Source organism: Schizosaccharomyces pombe (assembly GCF_000002945.2).
Source record: "Schizosaccharomyces pombe strain 972h- genome assembly, chromosome: I".
Lineage (NCBI taxonomy): Eukaryota > Fungi > Ascomycota > Schizosaccharomycetes > Schizosaccharomycetales > Schizosaccharomycetaceae > Schizosaccharomyces > Schizosaccharomyces pombe.
In genome coordinates, this window is record NC_003424.3 from 4,940,062 (window position 1) to 4,964,084 (window position 24,023).

Sequence of the window (24,023 nt, forward strand, 5' to 3'; positions counted from 1 at the left end):
TGTAAACATGCCAAGTCAGTGCACTGTATATTCAGGTTTCAGCTAAGCGATATAGTTTAATACTTTCTCCAAACTTTCAAGTTTTAACTTATTTCTTTTCTATTAATTTATCTAGAATAACATTCAATTTTTTCAAGTCGGGTGATGTTTTGAAATGAATTTGTACATCACTTGGTACAGTGCTTAAGCAATTGAAATTCTGTAATTGTGTCAGTAAAAAGGGCCAAAATTAAGCTCTCTTTGTATTCTTGCCAAATTAAAAGCTACAAATTACTTGAATCTCAAAGCAGGATGATCTACATAGAAAGAGACTGAAGCATCCCTTGTTTTCACCTATTCAATTTGAATGAGAGCTAATGACCCATCAGCTAGTTTACTGTCTATCGGATACTTAAAGGATAAACAGTGCATGAATTCAAATATCTCTGAAATAATAGACTTTAATTAATTAATTTAATAAATCATTCCTTCCTGAGCTATTTTACAAGGTTTAAGAAACGCTCTTAACATTCCATAGGGCAGAAAATAAGCGGCTTCAAGTGTGTATTCTATAAATTAAACCAAATCATTAGTTGGGTATTCCGTGTCATCGCTAGAAGAGTTAACATTAGCAATACGAATTTTAAAATCATAACAAGCTATAGCACTCTGCGTAGGCTTGTTCCAAATCATATAGCAGTTCTCTCTTTTCCACGTCATTCAACTGGTCAGTGATATTCATATTATTGATTTTTATCAACCATTGAACCAACTTGTTTCGACACGAAACTTGTATTTTTAGGCTCTCCGTTAAATCATCCATGCTTACAATCAATTCCGACAACAAAGGATGTAGCTGGTCTTTGGCAATAAAGTTAAGTCTAATGGCATCTAGAGTAGTAATGAAATTTTGTACCAAACCGGCAATTGATTTCGCAATGGAAGCAGATGGGTTGGATGGAGCCTTTGTTGGATTAACAGTTTGTGGAGTAGTATCATTCATAGCAATTGAAGGTTCTGCAGTTGTAGATATTGCATTGGAAAAGGTGGAATTGGACTGAGATCTTTCGTCCGATATCCCCTCTTGAATTCTCTTGATTGCTCTTGGGCATTGCAGTCGATACTTTGAACAGAAGTCTTCAAATGAGCCAAAAGCCTGAGTAACTCTTTCGTCACTAAAGCAAGACTCCCATTGTTGTATCAAAAGTTCACAGGTAGAATTGAAATCAGAAGTAGACACGGCGTCTTTCGTAAAAGCTTTCTCCAATTGCTCTAATGCCACCAAAATACTGTAAAGAATACTTAAATCTTCACGTACCTGTTGATTTTTAGTATGAAAATTGTTTTCTTCTGAAGTTTCCTTTTCTAAAAGGTTCAGATCGTAGTATTCAGTCATAGCATTAATAAACTGAAGAAACAGATGTCTAATTGTCCTTCAATCTTTCAAAGTTATAAACTAGCTTCGAATATATAATTAATTAATTACAATTGGGAAAAAATCAATTATAAATCAATGTAATGAATGACTTATTACATTGGAATAAATTGAGAGCTAGATGTTTCACACTGTCGCACAGTCGTCCATCGTTCTCATTTTGAAAACACATAATGCATCAAATATTGCACTTCTCTATCCAACAATTAGCCAAGTTAACGTACTGGTGCAAATCGCTATTAAATGTCAGCAATACTACACTACGCTATAATACACTACGTTGAGTATCACTATATGTCACATGTTCTAATTATATATCGTACCATGTATGATACGATATGGAGATTGATCTTAATGATAATCTATTAAGATCAATATTATCTGAATACTATAAATAGAGCTACTGCTGAACCTCGTTCCTCAGTTCAGTTATGAGCTATATTAGTGATAGGTAACATTATAACCCAGTTAATACAATACCTATACTCAGTTGCTACTTATACAACCTGTGTATTGTAATATAATAGATCACAAGGAAAACTCACCGCAGTTCTACGTATCCTTAAATCAGATACCAAACTGCGTAGCTTACATTAAAGTTGTCTCTAAGAATTTCGCAACAATGTGATATTTGTATATCGTTGCTTAACGCAGCCATTGAACAAATGTGATCGCATTGACATAATTATTAGTTTCCCTTTACAAAGCACATTTCAGTACGACTAGGTTGCTTTTCTGAACCATTATATTATGAACCAGGGTAATCAAGCTTTTGAAAATGCAAGAAAACCATTTCGCAGGGCTAATTTGATTACGGCCCTAGGTCTTGGCGCGTTTGCCTTCGCGACCTTTGCATATTCGGTCTACCGAGTTCACGAAGATACTTTTGAAGACGTAGTAATGACTCCTGAATTGGAAAAAAAAATTGCGGAGGATCGAGATCTCTCAAAAAAGAATTGAAAGTGTTCATCTTGATTCACCCATTTTTGGCTTTTGCTAGTACAAGTGACATCGTTACCTCTCGTGGGCAGCGTTCAAGAGCGCGCACACGACGGTGTCGTTGGTATTGAGACAGAGCACACTGGCGAAAACACAAACGGTGCTTGTGGACCCTTTAAAGCCCGATTTTTACATCTTCCCTTTCCCTTCCTTTTTTTTGGTACCGACCTGCTTAAAGGGCGCTTCTGATTTATGACAACTATGAGTGAGAGGCCTTTACCTTTAAACGTTTATTTCTCAACCATTAATTCAGCTGTTGCGCGATCTAATAGTGTCCTACTAGCGAAAAATTTATCAATTCCTTGGGGGAAAACGCTAACCTCAGTGCTGAACTTTGATATTCCTGGAACATATTCGTCTGACGATGTTTTGAAACTTACTGTAGAAAGATCAATTTCAAAAAACTGGACAGACATTGTACTTTTGCATTTACAAGTTTTGCTGTACTTAGTTCGTGACCATGATCCTGCAGCCGCCTTTAAACAACAGACTGAACTCGCACAGCATCTATATCGTGAATTCTCATCCGGCAGATGTACCGGTGTTCATTTACCAGTATTGTTTATAGTATGTAAGGATCTACGATTTTTGGCTATCAATGCACATAATGCAATGCTTCGCCGCAAACAGCAGTTGAAAGTAATTTCGGTTGATGAGTCGGAAGAAAATGAACAACTTGAAGCAACCGCTAGGCTGATTAATCGTGCATTTACCATCTGTATCAATGATCGAGCTCCTCTGTCGACGTCACGTAAATGGGGAGCTTATTATATTATGGGTTTGTTGTTTAAACTTTACTTAAGACTAGATTGTGTGCATTTGACCAACAATGTTCTGCGTGCCATGAAAGTTGTGGAACTTCCTGACATTTCCCTTTTCCCTAAGTCTCACGTCGTAATTTTTCATTATTACCTTGGAATTGTTGCCTTTTTAAACCAAAATTACAAAAATGCCTCAGCTGAGCTAGAGATTGCCTTTTCCTTATGTCACAAAGGTTACAATCGCAACTTGGAATTAATTCTTTCGTATTGGATTCCAACTCGCATTTTAGTAAATCATCAGCTACCCACAAAAAATTTACTCTCTAAATTTCCCAATCTGGCTTCTGTCTATATTCCTTTGACTAGAGCACTAAAATCCGGTAATTTAGGTGAATTTGGAAAATGTTTGCAAAAAAACGAAACCTTGCTTGCAAAAACCAAAATTTACCTCACCCTAGAGGGCACAAGAGATTTGTGTATTCGAAATCTTTTTCGTAAGACTTGGATCATCTGTGGGAAATCTACTCGTTTACCTGTTTCTGTATTTCAGATAGCCCTTCAAGTTGCCGGTACTGATTTACCCAAACTGCATGTAGAAGCTATTTTGGCCAATATGATTAGCAAAGGATACATGAGAGGATATATATCTCGTAACTTCGAAACTGTGGTTTTGTCCGCCAAGGATCCGTTTCCCAAAAATGTCTCTACCTAGTTATGTCCATTATGAAAAATACGTTAAGATTTGTCGATGCGGCAAAAAATTTAAAACTACAGCGTTTACGCTATTTTTAAACTCTATTACTAATCTTATGAATGATTAGAACGTTTATTAATTTAATTAATTCGTCCGTTTTTGATCTCTATAGTAAGTTAACTGAAAATCATGTAGATATACAATGCTTATTTATATCCTTAATCTCCACCAGACAAAAGTGTTTACTTTTTTCGTTTGTACAATAAAAATTTTTTTAAAGTCAATTTAAAGAACCTTCTTAGGTAGTATCACTGACTAGTTTACCCATTGGAGTAGACCTCCAATCCAAGTCCTTCTCGAAAGCTTCTACTTGAGATGTGTCATTGAGAGTAAAATCTACGTTCATCCTTCTGCTTTCAACAAAAGAAAAAGTGCTTTCAAGTTTGTTCAAGAATGTTAAAACATGCTTCCCCGGTGCGGATTCATTTACCAGTCCACGAAGTTGTGCGATTATGGGAGCAGAGAGCTCTGGAAAGGCAATTGAATTGGAAAATATGGCAAAATATTCAGTCATTAGCAAAATGACTTCTTTTCTGACATTGTTACGATAAGATTTTGACAACAAACATTCTTTAGGCACATGAAGAGTAGAATACATGTCAAAGTTATACATTACTTCCTTATCATCAGACAAAGGACTCGATCTCCTAAGAACAAATGGGATCATTTCTAAAAACTGAGAAGACAGGGGGATGTAAAGGCGGGTAGATCTGCAAATATTAACAAGTGACTTTAAAAGATGGAGACGTAATGGGTAATATTGCTCCGTAGGAATTAAACGAATGCAATCCAGCGTCAGGTTTATGGCGATTGGAGAAATTTCTTTGGAGATTGATTCATAATCATTCCATAAAAATGATATAACATGTAACCAAAATCTCAGCGAAAGCGTAAATTGCCAATTGTATATTAATTTGTATGCATCACTGCTTTCAGACTCCTTCAAGCAGCGCTTCAAATGAGCATCCAATTGGGAGAGATAAGCGAAGGCAATTTTTTGATAAAACCGTGAGTTAAGAGAAAGAAGTTCAATCAAGAACAGTTGAAGCTCTTCAAGGGTATCGAAATCGTTAACTTCACTGGGAGAAGACTTAAAAAAGTCCAACAAAGGCGAGTAAAATACTTGAAAAACTGCCACACTCAACGACGAATCAATTTTGCAAATATGATTAACTGCTTTTTGAATATCTTCCCGAGCTTTAGAATGATTAACAAAAATATTACATAGCTGTGTAACCAGACCATTGGGAAATTTAGAAAATTTTTTTATGTGAAGTATAGTATCAAGGGCCGAAGACAAATTTTGATATCCCTTTTTCTCAAAATTAAATTTTGTTAATAAAATCTCGGCATACTCTAAACGAAGGTCCTGAAGAATCTTTGACCTAGCGTCAAAATCCACGTTGTCCAAAGTCTCCTTTAAGTCCTTTTCAACATTTTTCCACAACGCATCTGCTTGATTGGTCCCCGATAATTTCTGACAATATGCAATAGCAGCAAGTAAATCCTTTTCACTCCGTCTTTTTTGAGTAGAAACTTGATTTAAAGAAGCGCCCTTGGAGTTTACATTAAGAACCGAAATATCTTCTGATCCGTCTTTCTCATGCGATGTATTAGAGGTCGTTACATCTGAATATAGTTTAGAAAGATCTTCTTTGTTTTTATTGTTATCATTTGTTCCACTTTCCAGTTTATTTTTTGTATGTGAATTTCGATTTTTTGTGCCGTAAACTTTTTTTGAACGAGCTAACTGCTTTCTCCGCTCGATAGTATTTTTTAGGTGGTTTTTAGTAAACTTTTTTGTAGCCTTGGAAGCTTTACCCATTTCCCCGAGAAAACAAAAACACCAGTTCAATTGCAGATGAACGTAGTAGTAAATTCACTTCGCTGTAAATGTGTGAGAAATTCAGGTTGAGTAACACGGGTAACAGTGCAAGGATTTCTCAAAAATTAGCAGCTTTTATGGTATTTGAAAAGTGAATTGGAATATTTTGACTGTAGGATTAAAAATATGTGCTCCTTCAAGCAGCTGATCATGCATATAACGATAGCTATATTGGCACTTGTGAAGCATATTCATGCGATTTAGATAAAAAATACTTACCGTAAACGAAGTAGTTTCAGTAATTTAATATAAAGTTGGTGAATATTGATCCAAAAAATGGCAACTTTTAAAGGGAAGTAAGAGTTTTGGTTAGAAGATAGCTCATCCAGCAATCGTCTAGCAATATAAATATCTTGATCTCGTCCTATTCCGTATTCGTGCATATATGCCATGTTCCAAAGGCCCATACCGATTGAGCTTTGCTCATAAGCAATTTTGTAACATGTATATGCTTTAGAGTAGTCTTTAGGGGTGCCAATTCCATAGTAGTAATAATCACCCAGTTTAAAAATGGCATCAATATCACCCTGAGCGGCAGCACGAGAGTAAAACTCATACGCAAATTTATCATGAGCAGCCTCCTGCTCAGATTGGGTATAGTTAAAGTAGCGGAATACTGAGTTAATTAGAAACTTATTCTCATCCATCAAATATGCTGCATTAATTTCAGCTAGGGCATATCCCATTTGAGCGGCATATAAGTAATAGACGAAAGAATTATGAAAATATCCATATTCGTCTATTTCTTCTAAAGCTATAGCCATCGAGGTTGCAGAAGCTCGTATTGCTTCCACAAACTTTTTATAGTATAAAGAGGCACTTATCATTGATCGACTAGTTCCAGTTCCATTATAATAACAATCAGCTAAATATTTGTAAGAGATGACACTTTTTTGAGTAGCAGCTCTTAAAAAGAGGTGATACGCCTCTTCATAACGCGCTTCTTCAAGACGAATGAGGCCAAGAAACATAAGTGCATGGGGATTTTCATTCATTACAGCTAAATTTATTAGTCTCATTCCTTTTTCTCGATCAACGCCGTTGGAAGTTAAACCGTGATAAGCCATGTAACCTAAACCGTAATAAGAATTGGAATCGTTTTTCGTTGCACCTCTTTTAAACCACCAGTATGCTTTGTCTATATCGAATAAAGGACCTTTATCAAATAGATGTAAAAGTCCTAAATATCCACAAGATTGAGCGGCCAAGGAAATTATGCTCTGTGGAGTGTTAGCTAACACACTATTTTCTGAAGTGTATGGCCAGTATTGTCTTGAAACCTTGCGAAATAATACATCGGAAACAGTGTAATTCCTTGGATACTTATACATCCCGTGCAGACGTAATTTGGCAACTTCAAACATTAACTCATAATCCCAATCTTCAATTGAATTTGACATTTCACGAAGGTACTGACTCCTAGTATGTAGGGCCTGATAGGCATCAGAATAGGTATAAGCAGAAGCAGCACCGTACACACCCATACCGTTTTCACCGGCAAAATTATAATCCTGAATTTCAGGCCATATACACTTTAAATAGGTTACATTGGAACCACATTCTTCTTCAAATAAGTGGTCAGAAATAAATTTGTAATGCTTCACAGCTTCCTCATCCGATTGAGGCATATTTAAAGCGATTAAATTATGGTACGCCAGAAATTGATGAGCGTCTAAAGAGCCTTGCTTTGCTGCTAACTCCCAATGTATCCTAGCTAATGCTGGGTTGTTAGAGGCATACTCACTAAAACTAGTGGAGTAAAAAAATCCCATCATATTATTAGCAAATGCACTACCATTCGCTTTTTGTAGCATATCATAATACTTGACGGAATCTTCAATTTCGGGAATAATTTCAAAAAGACCAAAAAATTCAATGTTTGCGAGATAAAGCATGGCATCCGTGTTATTATCATGAGATGCGGATCTTAGCAACTCAATTGCATGGTTTCTTTGAATAATAATCTCTTCATACGTTACGTCTTCCTGCTCATAATAATATCTAAGAATTTCCAAAGCCCGCTGAACTCTCACAGATGGAGTTTCTGCGAAATCGTAGTCGCTCAATACCATGGATCCTATGTTGTTGTCTACATATTGTTGTGCATTCACGATACGCAATAAGGTAGACAAAGAAAGCAAAAAAAATGCTATGCTTAAGATTCTTTTCAAAAATAAACTAACGTGAAACGTCAGAACCGAAACCCCCATAATTTAATAATGATATGTACAAGTTAACAATGACAGTTGTAACTGAAAACAGGGCAAATTTACCCGCTTGAGACGAATTTTACAGCAACAAAAGTGTAACGTTTTTATTGATAAATTTACCGGAGCTTTTCTTTCAATGACTTCCAACAACAAACGCGTCTAAACTAACAGTGGAACAATGCAAGTGTAAGTTATCACAAAAGCGAGAAAGGCAAAGCATTCACAAAATATGAAATGCTCAAAATGGGAAAATAAAAGCTTTTGTTATTGTTAGCCCGCACCTTCAAAACAACTATAACAATGTAGGATTGAATGGCGGAATAAATCAGGCAACCATACCAACTTGGAGTAAATCTTCTTGATCTTAAATAACAAAACTTAATTGGTTTTTTTTAAAAAGATTATGAAAAGAGCGAAGACTGCCAATTTATGGATATGTTATGTTGATGTCAGGTTATAAGTTTGACGTGGAACAGACGATGTGAAACCAACGCAGTAATCGTTACTTACCAAGAACCAAACACATAAAAAATGAGTTCTAATTCCAATACAGATCATTCTACTGGTGATAATCGTAGTAAATCTGAAAAACAAACGGACCTAAGGAATGCATTGCGGGAAACCGAAAGTCATGGCATGCCTCCCCTTCGTGGGCCTGCTGGTTTTCCTGTAAAGTATGCTCTCAAAATTTTTTAATATTAATTCTAATACAATATAGTCCTAGACCATTCTCTCATGGGGGCAATGCGAATTTGGATAGATTGAATTTAAAAGAACCCGTTGATTTGGAGGGTCCAAAAGACGAACAATAAAACCCATATGGACTTTACGGACTGAGTAATTGGCCTTATTCGTTTGTAATGAATTGAATCAATTGATGACTTCTATATATGCGCTTCATAAAGCAAAACTTCTATAGTAAATTTACCCTTTTGTAAATGATCCTTATCGGACTTATTTAAAGTGCGATTATTCAAATAAATTATTTAATTCTCTTTGTTAAATGCAGCTCTATACTCTAACATCTTCCTTCAGTAAATATGGTCATAATTATATAGATGTATCAATCATCAAACTGTGTTTAAGTTGAGAAGAGCTTTCGAAATATCATGAAAATATCCTCATAAACTTAAAAATAATACACGTATGATAATTTAATAATAAATAATTGAATAACTGTTTTTTTCAGCAGCAATAGGATCTGGTCTGTCTTTCCAAACGGACCAGGTCGTCCCAATTCGTAATTGAAGTCCACCAATTCGAAGTACTGGAAGGGTGAACCGGTCTACGGAAACTTAAATCACCATATTGTATACCTAAGGATTGATCTTGGGGATCAATTTCACCCAACTCAATCCTAGTTATTATGGTGGAGACAACGGAAAGAAAACACTCTTCAACGTTGCTTCCTGTATAAGAACTAGTTTCATGCGCACTAGATATATGCTTTTCTGAGCAAAACTCAGCTGCCTCTTCAGTAGAGACTTGTCGTTGGTTTTGTAAATCAGATTTGCTACCAGCCAATACAACACATATTGTTGATGGAGCCATAGCTCGAATATCAGACAGCCAAGACGACAATTCTTCAAACGAGTCCTTGTTTGTCACATCATAGACTAAAACAGCACCTGCTGCTCCACGATAGTAATTCCTAGCCACGCTTCGAAACTTTTCCTGACCAGCAGTATCCCATATTTGTAACTTGATTCTTTTTTGCTGGTTTCCCATTCCAACACTTATAATCCGACTTGCGAAATCGATTCCAACAGTATGTGATACTTGATCATCCCCTAATTTCCATTAAAAACTTGAACATTGTTAAATTTGCATGTACTTACATTGATTCTTAACAAATCTCTGTAACAAGCAGGATTTGCCAGTTCCCGAAGGACCTGCAAGTACAATCTTTACCAAATAGTCATATGATTCTTTGTCCATAATAATAAATAGAATTTTTGGCTTTCAATTGTTCTCTTCTTGACATTTCAAGCTCGTAGGCTCCGATATTGGTATGATGCTCTGGATCACGTAGCACTAACAAATGTAGACAACACCAAAAATATTATTTATTAACTTCTGATTAAAATGTTAAGAGGAAAATGAATTTCTAAAGGACGTAATATGCAACTTCACTTGATTGGCAATGAAACTATAACTCTAAGTTCTTGCATCTACATATCTACACCTAAAAATTCAGTTCTGTACTGTAACAAAACTAACCATCCAACATCAGCTTACAGAATGATTATATGAACATAGAGAAAAAAATAAAAAAATAAATGCAAATTGACTATCCTATGTCCAAGCCTCTATTGAACTGTCACAAAGCACACAAGCATATAATCAAAGTCAAAATGTCAGAAGAATCATGAAGAAAAGCCAAAATTTGCGCGTTATTTGGAATCTATGGGTACGAAATGAAAAAGTGAATAATTAAATGATCGGTCGGTGTGCTTGAGCAATGATGTAAAACTAATTGAAATTCTGCAACAATCCAGGCTTCTCGGCCTAATCTCAAGTATAAACCTCACATTCTTTCAAGCGTGGCTAACCGATTAAAGATTCTTTTGTTTTGACAACGCTAAACACTTAGTTAGTTTTGTTCCTAAGTTGTTCGCAGATTAATCATTATGATGAAACTTACGATTATAGCAAAGTAGCTTTTCGATTAAGTCGACATGAGTAAGAATCATACGACGACAACAATAACGTTGAAGGCCAAGTTTATCCAATGCCTCACCCTCTGTGTTATCCTCTTGAAGGAGTGTGAGATAGGTGTCCCACTTGTCACCAATAACCTGCTGTATTAGCAAGCAAATAATTAAAAAAATAATAGATAGAAATTCTTTGAACAAATAGAAATAAGCGTTCGTAATATACAAACATATGTATAATCGCCCCAAAAGTGGATCAGTCCTCGTTGGAATCAGTAGCGAAAATGGGGCTATTTTTAAACTAAATCTAATACCAAAAAAACTATAATCTAATGCTTCAACTTAGGCTAATCTTAAACTATATACAATACACGAAGCAATTGTGAAATTTTTCTACCGATCCATAAAAAATGTGAATCGCGTTCAACCACCTCCTATAAATAGCAATTTGTTTCCTTACCTTTCCACAAGAAAAGCAGCGAATAGGAATGATCATTTTTCTAACTTTGAACACCCGTCGCCTTCTTGACTTTGTTAGTGTTGTTGGCAAAGGGAAGGTAACCGTGCGTATTGGAAGGAGGTGTGTTCGCCAGGAAAAGTTTTATGCTACAACCAAGTATTTGGCTTTAACCAACCACCATTGCGTTTTAATTCCAACCGGTTTTATTATTTTTCGTTGGAGGAATAAAAATTATGGAAGGGCCTAATTCTATGGAAGTTGGTTCATTGGAGGTCAAAAAAAATGATAAAGACCCTTGGTCTAAAACTGCATATTTAGGGGGTCGTTTGGTTTCAAAGATCCCTGCAGTTTACTCTAATGATAACAAGTATGTTTTTTTTTATTAAAGGTTGGGTAGCCTTGAACAGACTGCTTTTGCTCAATTTTCTTAATTGAAATATATAACACGAAATGATCTGTAAGAATTTCATTCCTGTCTGTACTTGCCGCTGCTTTTCTAGTATTTTTCAGTTTTTAAGTTATTTTTACTAATTTTTAGATTTGTATTTCTTACTTATGATACTTTTATTGGAATTTTCTCTTTGATTACAGGAGATTGTATCAATCGAATTTTCTTTCCCAATAATTTGGCCAATTTATTACCCGTAGCTGTATTATTGTCTCCTGAGAATGCATTTGAGCTATATGTGATTTTTCAAAGCGGATACGTCTGTGTTCATGACTGGTCGAATTCTGAACTTTTGCGCACCATGGAGATTTCCACTCGTGTCCATGCAGCTTCTTTTTCCGGAAAGCTATTGTTTGCTGTAACCGATACTCCTGCTTCAGACTCTGCTTCTTCACAAGATCGATTTACTCTTTATGCCCTTTCCCCCTCCACTTCTAAAGAAGGCAGTTCTATATTGATTCCAACATTTGTCTCTAAGTTCAACGAGTTTTTAGCTCTCGACAGCAGTCTCAGAGATAACAATTTAGCCACGGTAGCAGTCATTACTACTGACAAAGCAATTTTTTCTTTGAACGTTCCTAAAAAGAAAAGGAGCCAAAGATGGATTCATCGTGAACATCTGTTCAATATGCCACAGAAACTTACTAATGTTTCCTTATGTGGTTCAGCCTGTGCTGTTTCTGATGATGAAGGGAAAATTCATGTTATTAATGACATTAGCAATGAGAAGTTTAATCCTCAAATCCTTCATTGGCACGCAAATCCATTGAATGGTTTATCTTGGGCATTGAACGGTGAATATCTACTCTCTGGTGGTCAAGAAGGTGTTCTTGTCTTATGGCAAATGGAGACGTCTCATCGACAATTCTTACCTCGATTGGGATCATCTATTCTCTCAATAGCTACTTCTCATGATTCTGATTCGTATGCTTTGCATTTGGGAGACAACTCTTTAGTTGTTATTCGTGCAGTTGATTTAGCTGAGCAAATTCACGTCAGTGGAATAAATTCATTTGAAAGTAAATATCTAACTAGTACTGGTCCAAAAAACACTTCAAAGCAGCTCCAAGGACTTGTTCAATTTTCCTCTGTGAGTCCCAATGGTGAGCTTTTACTGATGTCTAGCTCTTCCTTTAATGGTCACTCTGTTTCAGTACAAGAATATGATCTAACTAAAGATTCCACAATTCGTAAATTTGAAGCTGCAAGGTATTCTTATTCTTCAGTATCAAAGAATTCAGATGATGCGACAAGTTTGGATAATGGTCATGTTGGTTCTGTTGCTGTCACGTCGTCTAGGAATGGTTTATACATTGCCACCATCGACACTTGGTGCACTAATATTATCGATGAACAGCAGCGGAATGTAAAACAAACTGCTTTGAAATTTTGGCAGTTTGACTCTGTTCAAAAGACATGGGTCTTGATGACTAGAATCGACAATCCTCATGGAAACTTAGAAGTTGTAACTGCCCTTAAGATGATGACAAGCTCTAATAGATTTATTACCGTTGGAACTGATGCTACACTTCGTATATGGGCGCTGTTACCTGGATCTTCCGCTTGGAAATGCGTTGCGATCCATCATTTTGCAAATACGCATTCTCAGGCTTCTATAAAGCAACGTTACGGGTTTTCCAAAGCTCTTACATGCTCTCTCGATGATTCAATTATCGGATTTGGATACGGATCCTGTATGCATTTCATAAACTCAGAAACGTTGGAGGAAATATCGACGGTGGATCTTCCTCATGGAGGACAATTGGAAAATGCTCAATTTTTAAATGCTGAACATTGTGTAATTATCTCTCAAAGGCGTTTACTTGTTTGGAATGTTATATCTGCATCTGTTCAATGGACTCTGGCTTCAAAGTTTACTGGTCTTTTGGCCAGCTCTTCATCTGGAAATGATTTTGCCGTCATTGATTTTAATTCATCTTACTCGCGTCTTATTATTTTTAGTCCTGATTCTCCTAAAATTCAATCCATACATATCTTTAAGACTTTACCAGTAGCTCTTCATTATCTTCATGGCGGTTTTGTTGTTCTTGACAATAAGTCAATTATACATGTATATGCAGGTGATTTGACTACGAAAATACCATCAGCACAGTTATCTATCGATAATACTTCGAGGTCTCTACTTGGTGATTTCCAAAAACGCAATGTTCCTCTTTTGAATTTGGAAAACCCGATATCCGGTAGTCAAGGTTTACATTATAAGCGTCTTACGACTGACATGATTCATAATTTGTTCAACGTTCCTTCAAATTCACCTGTAAATATGCAAGCGATATATAACACATTTTCTAAAATGGCCGTTGGTGAACCTATGGAGAGTTTGGGAACGCAAATAGCTACATTGAACACAGAGTGATTTAAAAAAAAGTTATTTTTGGTGTTCCTCTATGTATAAAAAACACAAAATTAGAAATATGGGATAAATTAGTATCCCTATTGATTGTTCACATTTTTAGCATGAGCAATTTCCTTTTGGATAAAAAAGATACTGGGTACGGATGTGGATTTGTTAATAATATAATTTTCTGCATAGAGCTAAATAATATGTATTATTTATATTTAATCCTGTTATGGAATATTATATTTAAATGACTCAGTGTAAGCAAGTTTCTTTGACATTGCATAAAACGTATAATCAAAATAAGAAAAGAACAGTTTTTCCCGAATAGAAAGAGAAAAAAAGATGTTGATAAGTTATCAATAGTTAAAAATATTTCTTCCATCTTTTATCCAATATATCAGTATAATTTTTACTCAGAGGGGTTTCTTTATTATGTTATTATGCGAAAAAAATTAACTATATGAAATTATATCACTGTCAAATCATAATATCGAGTTTGTATGAGAAAAAGCCTCACCCTTACCGTTGCGATACGACATTGTAAAAGCCAGCTTTACTCTTCCAAAAAGCAGTTCTTCCACAGCTTTGAAAAAACTGTAATTTTTAGGAAATTTTAATATTTAAAATGTCTACAGATCTTTGGTAAGAAGTTTGCATTCCTTTTTGAAAAATTCACTAACGTTTTAGCCCTGTGTAAGCATCAACGATGAAAATCGATGACTTCGTACTGACAATGTAGTTACGCTCCCTTCTTCGGTGTCATGGGATGTACCGCCGCTATCGTTTTTGCTAGCTTTGGTGCTGCCTATGGTACAGCCAAAGCTGGTGTCGGTATTAGTGCAATGGGTGTGTTGCGCCCTGATTTGATTGTGTAAGTTTATTTGATAAAATTTACGGTTTTTTATGTTTTTTTATTTCATAAAATGCTTTAATGTTTACTTTTGCTGGTTATTTAAAAAGCATAAGTTGGGAAATGTAACAAAAAACCGGGTTTCACGGATTTTTTATGACATATTGATTATTGCATTGGAAGTATCACTAACCTAACTTATCATTCAGTAAGAATACCATTCCTGTTGTTATGGCTGGTATTATTGCTATTTATGGTCTTGTTGTTTCTGTCTTGATTTCCGGAAACTTAAAGCAAATTCTCAGTCTTTACAGTGGATTTATCCAACTCGGTGCTGGTTTGTCAGTCGGTTTGGCTGGTCTGGCTGCTGGTTTCGCAATTGGTATTGTTGGTGATGCTGGTGTCCGTGGTACCGCTCAACAACCTCGTCTCTTTGTAGCCATGATTTTAATTCTTATTTTTGCTGAAGTCTTGGGACTTTATGGCCTTATTGTTGCTCTTTTACTTAATACTCGTGCTACCGATAACGTTACTGTAAGTCATGTTTTACTTTGTTTTTTTCAGGCTAACCCTCTTTAGTGCTAAATATAAGATATTATAGGAATTTAGACATGCTCCTTATTATACACAAATTGATTTTACTTGCTTTACAAACCGAGAATCTCTATGGTGGGAGTGTAATAATCTTTTTATTGCTTTGCTATGTGAGCCGTTACGCTTTTATATAAATGTTTTTCTCATGGTTAATAACATGTAGCACGCTAAGCTAATAAAATCAATCATAATAAAGGCACAATATTTGAAAAATCTAATATTTCATGTAATATGTTATGTATTGTAACTCTATAACGTCTAAAGGCATCGGCACATTGGTATTGACCATAAAAATAGTAATAACTTAAATAACGTAATAAATATAAATAGGACTGTGGTGTAAAAATTACTCGTATAAGCATGTACTTCACGGATAATTAGGTTACAGATAACTCTTTCTTCCTTCGTTCAGACAAGCAGGCATATATACGTTTAAACGGAAATCTCCTTATATTAAATTTTTGGACCATGTGCATAACAATTGAAGCGACTATAGCTATACCAACCATACCACACATGGTTTCATTACTCCGTCGAAAAGTGGTATCAGCTTTCCATCCGGAATACAAAGCGCTTGTAGCGACAACGCTTCCTAAATTGCCCAATCCACTTACTATCGCTAATCCCGCAGCGACGCCTACATCGCCATGAGAAGGACCCATTGCGCTTGAAACCCATGTCATTATAATAGGAACAGTCGGTCCCAAGCCAAATCCTAAAATCAAAAGACCAACATATCTTCCCCATACATTGGATACAAATGTGGTTATCAATAAGCCAGCTAGTACGAAAAGGCAGCTTCCAACGAAAAACAACATCTTTTTGTGAAATCGGTCATGAAGCGGTAAAACAGTAAGTATTGCAATTGCATCAAATACCCAAATTGGGGCTACCAAAAGAGAAACTGTAACGCTTGAAAAATTTTCGTTAATTTCTGAGATGATAAGAGAACTATAATTGACAAGTCCATTGCTGATACCCACAACTCCGAAAAACATGAATATAGGAGGCCATAAACGAACATCCAAAAAAGCGTCAGCAAGATCCGTAAGTGTCCAGGATTTACCTACCTGCATCTCAGCCATATAAATGGCGTGCACTTCTTCCTCTTCAGGTGTAAGGCCGGTATTTTCCGAGGCCTTTAGAAAACCAAGGAACTTAGGAATGCGTATCCAAGAAATCCACTTTTCATTATGCTGATTGTGCTTTATGCATGGTAGCCATCGTGGAAGAAAAAGACCTTGTGTAAAAGCGACAACACCCCAAATTAAAAACATCCATTGGTACCCATATAAACCGTGTAAACCATCCATTTTCTGAAAAGCAGCAGAGAGCAAGCTAGTAGCGACCGACGAAATTTGAGCTGCCGTGTAATACCAACCAATTCGTTTTCCTAAATGTTGATCGCGATAAAACCTACTGGTATAAAAGGCAAAACCTGGCCACATACCTGCTATGGCCAGACCATTAAAAAATCTTAAAGCGATAAATCCTGAAGCAGAAGATCCTTTAGTTCCAAGAACAGCATGACAAGCACCAATAATACCAGTGGTTACTTGAATACGAGAGAGCCAAAGTCGAGGATCAGCACGGGTCATTAGTAGATTAGAAGGGAGATCGAAAATAATTAAGGAAACATAAGAAAGGCCCGTGCCAACAGATAGAGTATGATAATTCAATCCAGAAACAGTCTGCAGAAGAGAATGACCTTGATGTTTGTTCATGGTAAGAGATAGAGAAATAGAGTACGTTACACTTCTTGACAGGAAATACGTTATCCATAAGCAAGTAATAATCCTCAAGTCGAGTTTTCTTCGAATGCGAGAAAGGATTTTCTTTTCCTCCGAGCTGAAACGAGCAACATCGATGCTCTCGGGAAAAGGAGGCGTAGACAAAGAGACAGCAGTAATATCCTCAGAATCAGGATGTTTTTCATCTAACATGGACTTGTCAAGGTCGGAGGAGGAAGAAGAAGAAAAAGAAGAGGGTGAAGGAATGTGAGGAGAAACATTGTTATTTCGTAAAGAAGCTGAAGCTTTTGTAGCAATGTGGGTTTCGTCGAGGGGAGCGGCAGAAGAAATATTTGATGGACTTAACGGTTGTTGACTAATTATAATGGAGGAGGCATTTGACTCTTTTTCGATGTGAGATAACTCGGGATTCGAAGTGGTAGAGTTTTGAGAAGAGAAGGGTTTCACGGTCGGGAAAGAGGAAGCAATTGATGGAGAGATAGACGGCTTGGGAGGTAAGGTGTTTGTGTCCATGTTTTCAAATTCCAAGGCCAACAAAAAAGAAACAGTAAAGTGAGTTTTACGGAACAATAAATAGGAGAAATAGGAGAAACAGGAATGAAATAACTTTAGATTAAATAAATATTAACCAGACCAATAAAAAAAATATGAGCCACGTCTAAAAAATAAATCAAAACCGAACCGAATTAGATCCAAAAATAAATAATCAATGTAAAACAAAGTCTAGCGAACTTAGCATACACCACAGGCAAATTAACTAAGAATTGTCTCAAGCAGTAGAATTCATACAGACTACCAAAAGCACAATATTAATAAATAAGGGAAGATCTATAAAAAATCTCAATTGCACAAATCCTACGAGTAATGTTAAGCTAACTAACAATTAACTGGGAATGCTTCGACTTCCACTCCACAATGCAGTGTGAAAGCCTACTTCTTTTAAGTTATGGAGAGGAATGAAACTTTCTGCTTCACTTCAACTTATAAACGGAGTTTCGGCTCTGGATTAGTCATTCTTCAATCTAACGATTCATCATCATTTAGCTGAAATCGCAGTCATGATTAAGAGACAATTTACCCACGTCGTTCTACGCTAACATCCTGTTGGTTATTCAAATTGACGAGTGAATAAGCGCATTTTCGCTCCATTCCACAAAGTTGAAACAATGCAATTTTTCACATTTTCAATAAAACGTGGTAAGAAGACCCAATGAGCTAGTCACCCAAGTTCTCAGTCGGAGTCGTAAAATATGCAAAATTTTTTAGAATCCGGTCCTCGTAAAAAGCATCTTTATATTAACTTAAGAACTTGGATATGGGTACAGTGAGTAGTGAGTGAATCTTCAAAGATGCGATTGTGTATGGGAGCATATAAAATTGGTAGAGTTACAGTACAATGTAGTGATAGATAAATAACTAGAATAATGAGAAAGAAAAAAAATAAATAAATAAAGAGAGTAAAAGGGATTTAAATTGAAGGAAATGATATTTTTGAACCTGAAATAATGTGTTGTGTATATAGAAACTTAATAATAAAATGAATGCATTGAGGATACCACAAAGTAATTATTCCCAAAATAAAAGAAAAAGAATGATAAACAAACAACAAAAGAAAAAACTACGAAGAACGAGGATCGGTTGATTGTTTCAACTTGTAAAATTTCTCAAGACAAGAAACCCGGTCTCTCATAATCGACTTTTAAAATAATAGCGTGTTATCACAAAAAGCATCAACATTAAAATTTGTAGCAAAGAACAAACAATAGGAATATGGTTCTAAAAAAACGTAGATGAGACTTTTAATACGGAGGAAAGTGAAGAATATACGAACCCTAAGGATGGTCTTGTTCTTTGCTCCTTCGACATATCTATATTCGTTCTTGCATAAGGTCAAGCGTCAGCCTGTTGGGAAGAAGGAAGCGCGGGCTTAATATCGGTCATCTCTTGCTCGTCTTCCACCTCATGATCATGGTTGTTAAAACTAGCGTTGAATTGACCGAATCCAGTCTTATCCAGCAAAAATTCAATACCACACGCTATTATGGAGACACCGATCAATGCAATGCAGACATCATTACTTTTACGGAAGGTAGGATCACCAGGCCAGCCACTGTAAAGAGCATATGTCGTAACGACAGATCCCAAATTGCCCAAACCCGTCACGAGGGCCAAGCTGGAAGCCACGCCTACATCGCCATAGGTTTTGGCCATGGAGGCGGAGCACCAGGCCATACAAATGGGAACGGTTGGACCAAGACCAAATCCAATCATGAGTAAACCACCATAGCGTGACCAGGCACGAGGAGCGTAGTTAGCAACGGCAAGGCCGGCGATGATGATCAAACAGGATCCCGTGAAGAAGGAAAACTTCTTATGGAATCTGTCGTACAATGGCATAACAGTGACAATGCCCAAAGCGTCGGCAAGCCAAATAGGAGCATTCAACAACGAGATATCGATACCGGAAAAACTGGGGTTAATCTCTTCAATAATCAAAGTACAATAGTTGAAGATACCATTACCCACACCGACGATACCAAAGTACATGAGAATAAAAGGCCATACGCGGAGATCCAAGCAAGACTTTAGCAAATCAGACCATTGCCACCGCTTACCAACATTCATCTCTGCAATGTATCTAGAATGAAGGGATTTGTCGGCAGGCGTGAGGAAGCCAATTCTCTGAGGAGACAAAGTTTTCATCCATTTGGGTAAGGGAATAAACGAGCTAAGCGACTTTCTATGCTCCTTTGAAGCAACTGCCGGCAACCACCAGGGAATGGATAATGCTTGGGCAATAGCAACGACTCCCCAGATAAGGAACATCCACTGGTATCCATACAAGCCGCGAGCGCCATCCATCTTTTGGAAACCAGCTGAAACCAAACTGACGGCTGCTGCTGCAATTTGAGCAGCCGTATAATACCAACCAATACGTTTACCCAAGTGCTTGCCCCTATACCAACGGCTCATGTAGTAAGCCAAGCCGGGCCATAAGCCGGATTCAGCGACACCTAAGAAGAAACGTAAAGCGACATAACTTTGCGCATTACCATGTTTCGTTCCCAAAACTGCATGGCAAGCACCAACAACACCAATGGTGAGTTGGATACGAGACACCCAAATTCGGGGCTCGATAAATGCCATCATCAAGTTGGAGGGCACCTCAAAAATAATGTAGCCAACGTAAAACAACGCCAAACCCAAGGCGAGATAGTGAGCTGAGTAGCCAGAAAGTGTTTGAATAAGACTGTGGCCCTGAGCCGTATTCATGGTAAACGAAAGTGAGACAGTAAAACGAAGACAACAAGACAAAAAGTAAAGAATCCAAAGACATGGAATGATACGAAGGTCCATTTTCAATCTTAATTTCTGTAACCTTCGCAATTCGCTACTAGTAAATTCTTGCTCTTTTACCGTCGTTTCCGCACCATCGTTAAAAACATTGAGATCAGACGAATCGATTACTGTCGTCGAAAATTGATTCTTCAATGAGGGCTTTGAATCTGATACGCTTTCGACAATTTCAGGAATATTAAGTTTGGGATTCTCCTCAACTGAGGAGGCCCTCGATGTTTCAGGCCATTCTGAAGCCATTATTTTGAAATTTTCGGGAATGACAGATGGATATCGAGACAGTGATGGCTTTCCAATACTTTTCTAAATGTGGTGGATTTTAACCAACACAACCCCGTTCACTTCAGCACGAAGAATTGAAAATTAGAAAAACGGCGCATATATATACTAATGAAGGGCGTCAATATTGCTACCTGGCCAACTTACTTTAATTGCAATGAAGATTGCGACAAATATTAAAATACAAAAAAACCCGTCACTATTCTTTATGAAATTTCGCAACGGCCAGGTCTCGTCAAATCACGGTATCTTAGATTGTGAAAGTTAGCGAAATGAAGGATAAGAAATAAATATCGCTTAGATCGTGGGAAATATATGGAAGCAGAGGCGTCTAAACTTTTGAATAAACTTCGCTCAGAAATAGAAATAGATCGAATTCTATAGTAGTATTAAGATTTAATGAAGATGTTTTTAAAACGGGTAGTCGAAACGTTGAGCGATTGTTCATTCAAACGTACACCAGCAACAGGTATTCTATATACTAATATAAAGATTTTTGGATCTTTCAAATATTTTCTTTAAGAATAATTATAATATTATGAAGGTATATGATGTCGTTTTTCTCTCTAATATTATTTTTGTCGACAATATAGATCTCTTATTTTGTTTTAATTATGTAGAGCTGTTACATAAATCACTGATTATCATTCACTATAATTCTTTTCTCAAATACCTAGCCTTCAAATGTGCCTAATATTTTTCCTTTGCATTCTTCGGCATCATTGCAAACTAGTTCTCCAGCCGGTCGACTTTTTTTGATAGCCGCCCATATTAGTTTTCTTCCACGATCATATCTCTTCATGGAATACCGTGATACATCTACGTGTGTGTTTGAACAAGCCGCTAATCAAATGCTTCAAAGTATAATGTGTTGGTACGCTAGTGCGGATTGAAAATCTAGACAGATCCGGAAAGATCAATTCCATTAAACAATACCGCTCTATCTTTCATTAATTTCCAAAATAAAAGTATTTTTAACAACAATGAGGTAGTAAGATAGCATAAAAAAGAAATTTCTATTTAGGAATCAATTGCTTTAGCCATTCATCTTAACGATCTTCAATGTGGAACATACTCCAAAATTTAGAATTCGTTTACGATTCAAAGTTGTTACTCGTTATTGTTTTAGTTCATGTCGATGAAAATAGTAAGTATCCGAACGATTTAGCTTGTTGATCGTAATAAGATTAAATTTAGTAGGATATAATTTGAACGGCAATATCATTTCTTCATTACGAAAGTTACTACACGATTCAACATGTCATAGGTTCATAAATCACTTTACCCAACAAACTCATACTTCTCATTGAAATTATTTTCGTTCATTATTAATCTTTAGTGGATTCAGCAAGGGATAGCTGATGAATTGGAGATAAATGATATATCCAATTTGCTATTGGCGAAGATATCAATTCACCAAGTAGCGTTGGTTTTCTCGATAATAAGAGTACGAAGGTTAAGTATGAGAGCAGTGCTCTTTTTTCAGCAAATTCCCTGTTTAATTAATACATTTAAGCAAATTTTTTATCTTTTAAACCCGTTCATTTACAGTTTCATTTCTTAATTTTTGCCCCTTTTTTTTTCGTTTACTGCTTTTGCCAGTTCTGTTATTTCAATGTCATGCTTGTTTTGCATGTTCTTTTTTGCAAATCACCCCTACAATGAATTTTTGAATAGAGCAACGATGTTAGATCTGTTGCATCCATCCTGGCGTGAGAATGAGAAAATATTGCTCGTTTCGAATGTGCTTGCAAAAATAACAGAAATCGTAGGGAGCATCTCGGATGAATTCAAAAGATCACTAATGAAACCTTGTGGATTTTTTTTAGCGATCAGCGATTAGTAAACTTTGTGGGAATCGCCAGTTTCGTCAAAAACTACTAAATGTTAAAAGAGTGTATGGAAAAAAATTTCACTGTTGGAAAAACTAACGGGATTATGCTTAAAACGATGAGAAAAATGCAATACCCACACTTGACTTGTAAACTCATTCATTGCAATATACGTTTGCTTATTTGTTGGTGCCTGGAAAACAAAAGAGAAATTAATAACCTAAATTTAAAAAATAAAATAGAAAAAGGAACGTTACATAATACAGATGACTAGTTTTCTGTGTAAAAACAATAAAATAAAAAATAATGGTAATTAATAAATAATACAATTTTGGATATTGATCGTCATTCTAGTTACTATTTGGAATAGGAATAAAAATAAAAAAGAAAATTTTTATTTGAAGAAATAATCTAACTGTCAGTATCTAGCGATTTATAATTTATATCTAATCATGGTTTAGTACAGTTTTTTTCACATAGTAATAAAGGATTGGTAATATTTAAGCAGTGATAATAACTATTTATTTAATTGTTCGATGTTTTATTTGCAAAAACTTTACGTATCGTAAATATTAAAAATTGATTTGTGTTGTATTTTAAGCAGCCCAATTGACTCACAAATTTTAAAGATCGTATAAAATGCTTTTATAAATTACTTTTTATATTCTTTTAGATCTGTCAAAACTAGTAACGTAAAGTATTTGTAGATAAAAATTGAGACACGAGTTTTTATATTTTAATCATACCCATATCTGTTGATTTCAAATCATTATTTCTTTTTTTTATTAGTTAGCAAATAAAATTATAAACATTACATTTATGATTGAAACAATGATCTATCAGATGTCGAAGCAGATGCTGATGTATACAAAGCTAAATGTTTATGCTAGAAATACTTTCTTTAGGATTCGTAGAATCTGATGAAATATATTGTAGATATTGTAACAAGACTATTTTTAAAATTTCATTTACTTTACTGTATGAGAACATATCAAAGCATTCCAACAAATTATTTGCGTTTCATTTTTTTTGTTTCAAACTTGGGAACATTTCAAAATAACCTTTTTTGAACTATCGTAATTCAAATTTGTATGTAAAATCACAAATACTGTTTCTAAGTCTTTAATGCTTCAAATTTCCGATTGAAAGTTCTAATCACCTAACTTATTCTAAAAAATCGTTATACCGATATATGATTGATATATATATATATATAATTTTTTTTTTTCAATTTATACTACTGACGAAGTCATGTTTCCATGTCCATCCAAGACTTCGATAAAAAGAGTTGATATTTTTATAAACTATTAACTCTTTTAATTCACTTGTAAAAAGTCATGTTAAAAAAGTTGTTCGTTGTAAGACATTTGCTATATTCTTTATAAAATTAATATTATAGCTTTATATTATATA

The 24,023-nt window shown here is 35.7% G+C and overlaps 12 protein-coding genes and 16 long non-coding RNA genes across 28 annotated transcripts, besides 1 other annotated feature; 14 read left to right on the plus strand and 14 right to left on the minus strand.

Moving 5' to 3' along the window:
* Window positions 1-301: 301 nt before the first annotated feature.
* Window positions 302-1,547, minus strand: vps28 (ESCRT I complex subunit Vps28). Its single transcript, NM_001020219.3, has one exon. It carries the CDS (start codon window positions 1,373-1,375, stop codon window positions 629-631), a length of 747 nt encoding a protein of 248 aa, NP_594791.1. The 5' UTR covers window positions 1,376-1,547; the 3' UTR covers window positions 302-628.
* Window positions 1,548-1,658: 111 nt separating this feature from the next.
* Window positions 1,659-2,007: an LONG TERMINAL REPEAT.
* Window positions 2,008-2,093: 86 nt separating this feature from the next.
* On the minus strand, window positions 2,094-2,330 carry SPOM_SPNCRNA.4221. Its single transcript, NR_193582.1, has one exon. It is a non-coding gene; the product is annotated as a non-coding RNA (long non-coding RNA).
* Window positions 2,117-2,374, plus strand: coa3 (Cytochrome c oxidase assembly factor Coa3; the record flags this gene model as incomplete). Its single annotated transcript, NM_001356191.2, has 1 exon — window positions 2,117-2,374. The coding sequence occupies exon 1, from the start codon at window positions 2,165-2,167 to the stop codon at window positions 2,372-2,374; it is 210 nt and encodes a 69-aa protein (NP_001343132.1). The 5' UTR covers window positions 2,117-2,164.
* Window positions 2,375-2,482: 108 nt separating this feature from the next.
* On the plus strand, window positions 2,483-4,169 carry SPOM_SPAC1B3.08 (hypothetical protein). The gene has a single exon (NM_001020220.4). The coding sequence runs from the start codon at window positions 2,615-2,617 to the stop codon at window positions 3,884-3,886; it is 1,272 nt and encodes a 423-aa protein (NP_594792.1). The 5' UTR covers window positions 2,483-2,614; the 3' UTR covers window positions 3,887-4,169.
* Window positions 2,550-2,789, minus strand: SPOM_SPNCRNA.4222. The gene has a single exon (NR_193583.1). It is a non-coding gene; the product is annotated as a non-coding RNA (long non-coding RNA).
* On the minus strand, window positions 2,899-3,288 carry SPOM_SPNCRNA.4223. The gene has a single exon (NR_193584.1). It is a non-coding gene; the product is annotated as a non-coding RNA (long non-coding RNA).
* On the minus strand, window positions 4,071-5,800 carry noc202 (Noc2-Noc3 complex subunit). The gene has a single exon (NM_001020221.3). It carries the CDS (start codon window positions 5,751-5,753, stop codon window positions 4,167-4,169), a length of 1,587 nt encoding a protein of 528 aa, NP_594793.1. The 5' UTR covers window positions 5,754-5,800; the 3' UTR covers window positions 4,071-4,166.
* Window positions 4,950-5,593, plus strand: SPOM_SPNCRNA.4224. The gene has a single exon (NR_193585.1). It is a non-coding gene; the product is annotated as a non-coding RNA (long non-coding RNA).
* On the plus strand, window positions 5,718-5,964 carry SPOM_SPNCRNA.4225. Its single transcript, NR_193586.1, has one exon. It is a non-coding gene; the product is annotated as a non-coding RNA (long non-coding RNA).
* Window positions 5,965-6,028: 64 nt separating this feature from the next.
* On the minus strand, window positions 6,029-8,471 carry hrd302 (the record flags this gene model as incomplete). The annotated part of the gene is made up of 1 exon (NM_001020222.3): window positions 6,029-8,471. The coding sequence occupies exon 1, from the start codon at window positions 8,021-8,023 to the stop codon at window positions 6,029-6,031; it is 1,995 nt and encodes a 664-aa protein (NP_594794.2). The 5' UTR covers window positions 8,024-8,471.
* On the plus strand, window positions 7,667-8,375 carry SPOM_SPNCRNA.4226. Its single transcript, NR_193587.1, has one exon. It is a non-coding gene; the product is annotated as a non-coding RNA (long non-coding RNA).
* Window positions 8,472-8,479: 8 nt separating the features above from the next.
* Window positions 8,480-10,051, minus strand: ypt4 (GTPase Ypt4). The gene is made up of 2 exons (NM_001020224.3): window positions 9,862-10,051; window positions 8,480-9,813 (listed from the first exon to the last, which is right to left on the minus strand). Exons 1-2 carry the CDS (start codon window positions 9,959-9,961, stop codon window positions 9,209-9,211), a joined length of 705 nt encoding a protein of 234 aa, NP_594796.1. The 5' UTR covers window positions 9,962-10,051; the 3' UTR covers window positions 8,480-9,208.
* On the plus strand, window positions 8,532-9,057 carry SPOM_SPAC1B3.20 (uncharacterized protein). Its single transcript, NM_001020223.3, has 2 exons — window positions 8,532-8,697; window positions 8,742-9,057. The coding sequence occupies exons 1-2, from the start codon at window positions 8,555-8,557 to the stop codon at window positions 8,833-8,835; spliced, it is 237 nt and encodes a 78-aa protein (NP_594795.1). The 5' UTR covers window positions 8,532-8,554; the 3' UTR covers window positions 8,836-9,057.
* Window positions 9,225-10,856, plus strand: SPOM_SPNCRNA.4227. The gene has a single exon (NR_193588.1). It is a non-coding gene; the product is annotated as a non-coding RNA (long non-coding RNA).
* rpb10 (DNA-directed RNA polymerase subunit Rpb10) lies at window positions 10,280-11,225 on the minus strand. The gene is made up of 3 exons (NM_001020225.3): window positions 11,138-11,225; window positions 10,668-10,821; window positions 10,280-10,604 (listed from the first exon to the last, which is right to left on the minus strand). Exons 1-3 carry the CDS (start codon window positions 11,171-11,173, stop codon window positions 10,579-10,581), a joined length of 216 nt encoding a protein of 71 aa, NP_594797.1. The 5' UTR covers window positions 11,174-11,225; the 3' UTR covers window positions 10,280-10,578.
* A 74-nt stretch (window positions 11,226-11,299) lies between these two features.
* Window positions 11,300-14,138, plus strand: nan1 (U3 snoRNP-associated protein Nan1). The gene is made up of 2 exons (NM_001020226.3): window positions 11,300-11,504; window positions 11,676-14,138. The coding sequence occupies exons 1-2, from the start codon at window positions 11,371-11,373 to the stop codon at window positions 13,960-13,962; spliced, it is 2,421 nt and encodes an 806-aa protein (NP_594798.2). The 5' UTR covers window positions 11,300-11,370; the 3' UTR covers window positions 13,963-14,138.
* On the minus strand, window positions 11,789-12,866 carry SPOM_SPNCRNA.4228. Its single transcript, NR_193589.1, has one exon. It is a non-coding gene; the product is annotated as a non-coding RNA (long non-coding RNA).
* A 379-nt stretch (window positions 14,139-14,517) lies between the features above and the next one.
* On the plus strand, window positions 14,518-15,614 carry vma3 (V-type ATPase V0 subunit c (proteolipid subunit)). The gene is made up of 5 exons (NM_001020227.3): window positions 14,518-14,589; window positions 14,635-14,640; window positions 14,687-14,818; window positions 15,007-15,331; window positions 15,377-15,614. The coding sequence occupies exons 1-5, from the start codon at window positions 14,573-14,575 to the stop codon at window positions 15,380-15,382; spliced, it is 486 nt and encodes a 161-aa protein (NP_594799.1). The 5' UTR covers window positions 14,518-14,572; the 3' UTR covers window positions 15,383-15,614.
* On the minus strand, window positions 15,583-18,145 carry SPOM_SPAC1B3.15C (vitamin H transporter). Its single transcript, NM_001020228.3, has one exon. It carries the CDS (start codon window positions 17,653-17,655, stop codon window positions 15,769-15,771), a length of 1,887 nt encoding a protein of 628 aa, NP_594800.1. The 5' UTR covers window positions 17,656-18,145; the 3' UTR covers window positions 15,583-15,768.
* SPOM_SPNCRNA.4229 lies at window positions 15,760-16,092 on the plus strand. Its single transcript, NR_193590.1, has one exon. It is a non-coding gene; the product is annotated as a non-coding RNA (long non-coding RNA).
* Window positions 16,213-18,671, plus strand: SPOM_SPNCRNA.4230. The gene has a single exon (NR_193591.1). It is a non-coding gene; the product is annotated as a non-coding RNA (long non-coding RNA).
* Window positions 18,637-20,849, minus strand: vht1 (plasma membrane vitamin H transmembrane transporter Vht1). The gene has a single exon (NM_001020229.3). It carries the CDS (start codon window positions 20,737-20,739, stop codon window positions 19,033-19,035), a length of 1,707 nt encoding a protein of 568 aa, NP_594801.1. The 5' UTR covers window positions 20,740-20,849; the 3' UTR covers window positions 18,637-19,032.
* SPOM_SPNCRNA.4231 lies at window positions 19,422-21,227 on the plus strand. The gene has a single exon (NR_193592.1). It is a non-coding gene; the product is annotated as a non-coding RNA (long non-coding RNA).
* Window positions 20,981-21,198, minus strand: SPOM_SPNCRNA.4232. Its single transcript, NR_193593.1, has one exon. It is a non-coding gene; the product is annotated as a non-coding RNA (long non-coding RNA).
* A 191-nt stretch (window positions 21,228-21,418) lies between the features above and the next one.
* SPOM_SPNCRNA.4233 lies at window positions 21,419-22,817 on the minus strand. Its single transcript, NR_193594.1, has one exon. It is a non-coding gene; the product is annotated as a non-coding RNA (long non-coding RNA).
* Window positions 21,735-23,013, plus strand: SPOM_SPNCRNA.1039. The gene has a single exon (NR_149881.1). It is a non-coding gene; the product is annotated as a non-coding RNA (long non-coding RNA).
* SPOM_SPNCRNA.256 lies at window positions 22,460-22,952 on the plus strand. Its single transcript, NR_150669.1, has one exon. It is a non-coding gene; the product is annotated as a non-coding RNA (long non-coding RNA).
* A 670-nt stretch (window positions 23,014-23,683) lies between the features above and the next one.
* SPOM_SPNCRNA.4234 lies at window positions 23,684-23,977 on the minus strand. Its single transcript, NR_193595.1, has one exon. It is a non-coding gene; the product is annotated as a non-coding RNA (long non-coding RNA).
* Window positions 23,978-24,023: the final 46 nt, after the last annotated feature.

What these genes read in the sequence shown, in the direction of transcription:
- nan1 (NM_001020226.3), top strand. Translation starts at nt 11,371, where the DNA reads ATGGAAGGGCCTAATTCTATGGAAGTTGGTTCATTGGAGGTCAAAAAA. An exon ending in GTTTACTCTAATGATAACAA is followed by an intron (nt 11,505 to 11,675) that starts GTATGTTTTTTT and finishes ACTAATTTTTAG; the next exon opens with ATTTGTATTTCTTACTTATG.
- vps28 (NM_001020219.3), bottom strand. Translation starts at nt 1,375, where the DNA reads ATGACTGAATACTACGATCTGAACCTTTTAGAAAAGGAAACTTCAGAA.
- noc202 (NM_001020221.3), bottom strand. Translation starts at nt 5,753, where the DNA reads ATGGGTAAAGCTTCCAAGGCTACAAAAAAGTTTACTAAAAACCACCTA.
- SPOM_SPAC1B3.20 (NM_001020223.3), top strand. Translation starts at nt 8,555, where the DNA reads ATGAGTTCTAATTCCAATACAGATCATTCTACTGGTGATAATCGTAGT. An exon ending in CCTGCTGGTTTTCCTGTAAA is followed by an intron (nt 8,698 to 8,741) that starts GTATGCTCTCAA and finishes AATACAATATAG; the next exon opens with TCCTAGACCATTCTCTCATG.
- rpb10 (NM_001020225.3), bottom strand. Translation starts at nt 11,173, where the DNA reads ATGATCATTCCTATTCGCTGCTTTTCTTGTGGAAAG. An exon ending in GCTGCTTTTCTTGTGGAAAG is followed by an intron (nt 10,822 to 11,137) that starts GTAAGGAAACAA and finishes CTAATACAGCAG; the next exon opens with GTTATTGGTGACAAGTGGGA. An exon ending in AAAGCTACTTTGCTATAATC is followed by an intron (nt 10,605 to 10,667) that starts GTAAGTTTCATC and finishes CTAAGTGTTTAG; the next exon opens with CGTTGTCAAAACAAAAGAAT.
- vht1 (NM_001020229.3), bottom strand. Translation starts at nt 20,739, where the DNA reads ATGGCTTCAGAATGGCCTGAAACATCGAGGGCCTCCTCAGTTGAGGAG.
- SPOM_SPAC1B3.15C (NM_001020228.3), bottom strand. Translation starts at nt 17,655, where the DNA reads ATGGACACAAACACCTTACCTCCCAAGCCGTCTATCTCTCCATCAATT.
- SPOM_SPAC1B3.08 (NM_001020220.4), top strand. Translation starts at nt 2,615, where the DNA reads ATGAGTGAGAGGCCTTTACCTTTAAACGTTTATTTCTCAACCATTAAT.
- vma3 (NM_001020227.3), top strand. An exon ending in TTGCGCCCTGATTTGATTGT is followed by an intron (nt 14,819 to 15,006) that starts GTAAGTTTATTT and finishes CTTATCATTCAG; the next exon opens with TAAGAATACCATTCCTGTTG.
- ypt4 (NM_001020224.3), bottom strand. Translation starts at nt 9,961, where the DNA reads ATGGACAAAGAATCATATGACTATTTGGTAAAGATTGTACTTGCAGGT. An exon ending in GAGATTTGTTAAGAATCAAT is followed by an intron (nt 9,814 to 9,861) that starts GTAAGTACATGC and finishes AATGGAAATTAG; the next exon opens with GGGATGATCAAGTATCACAT.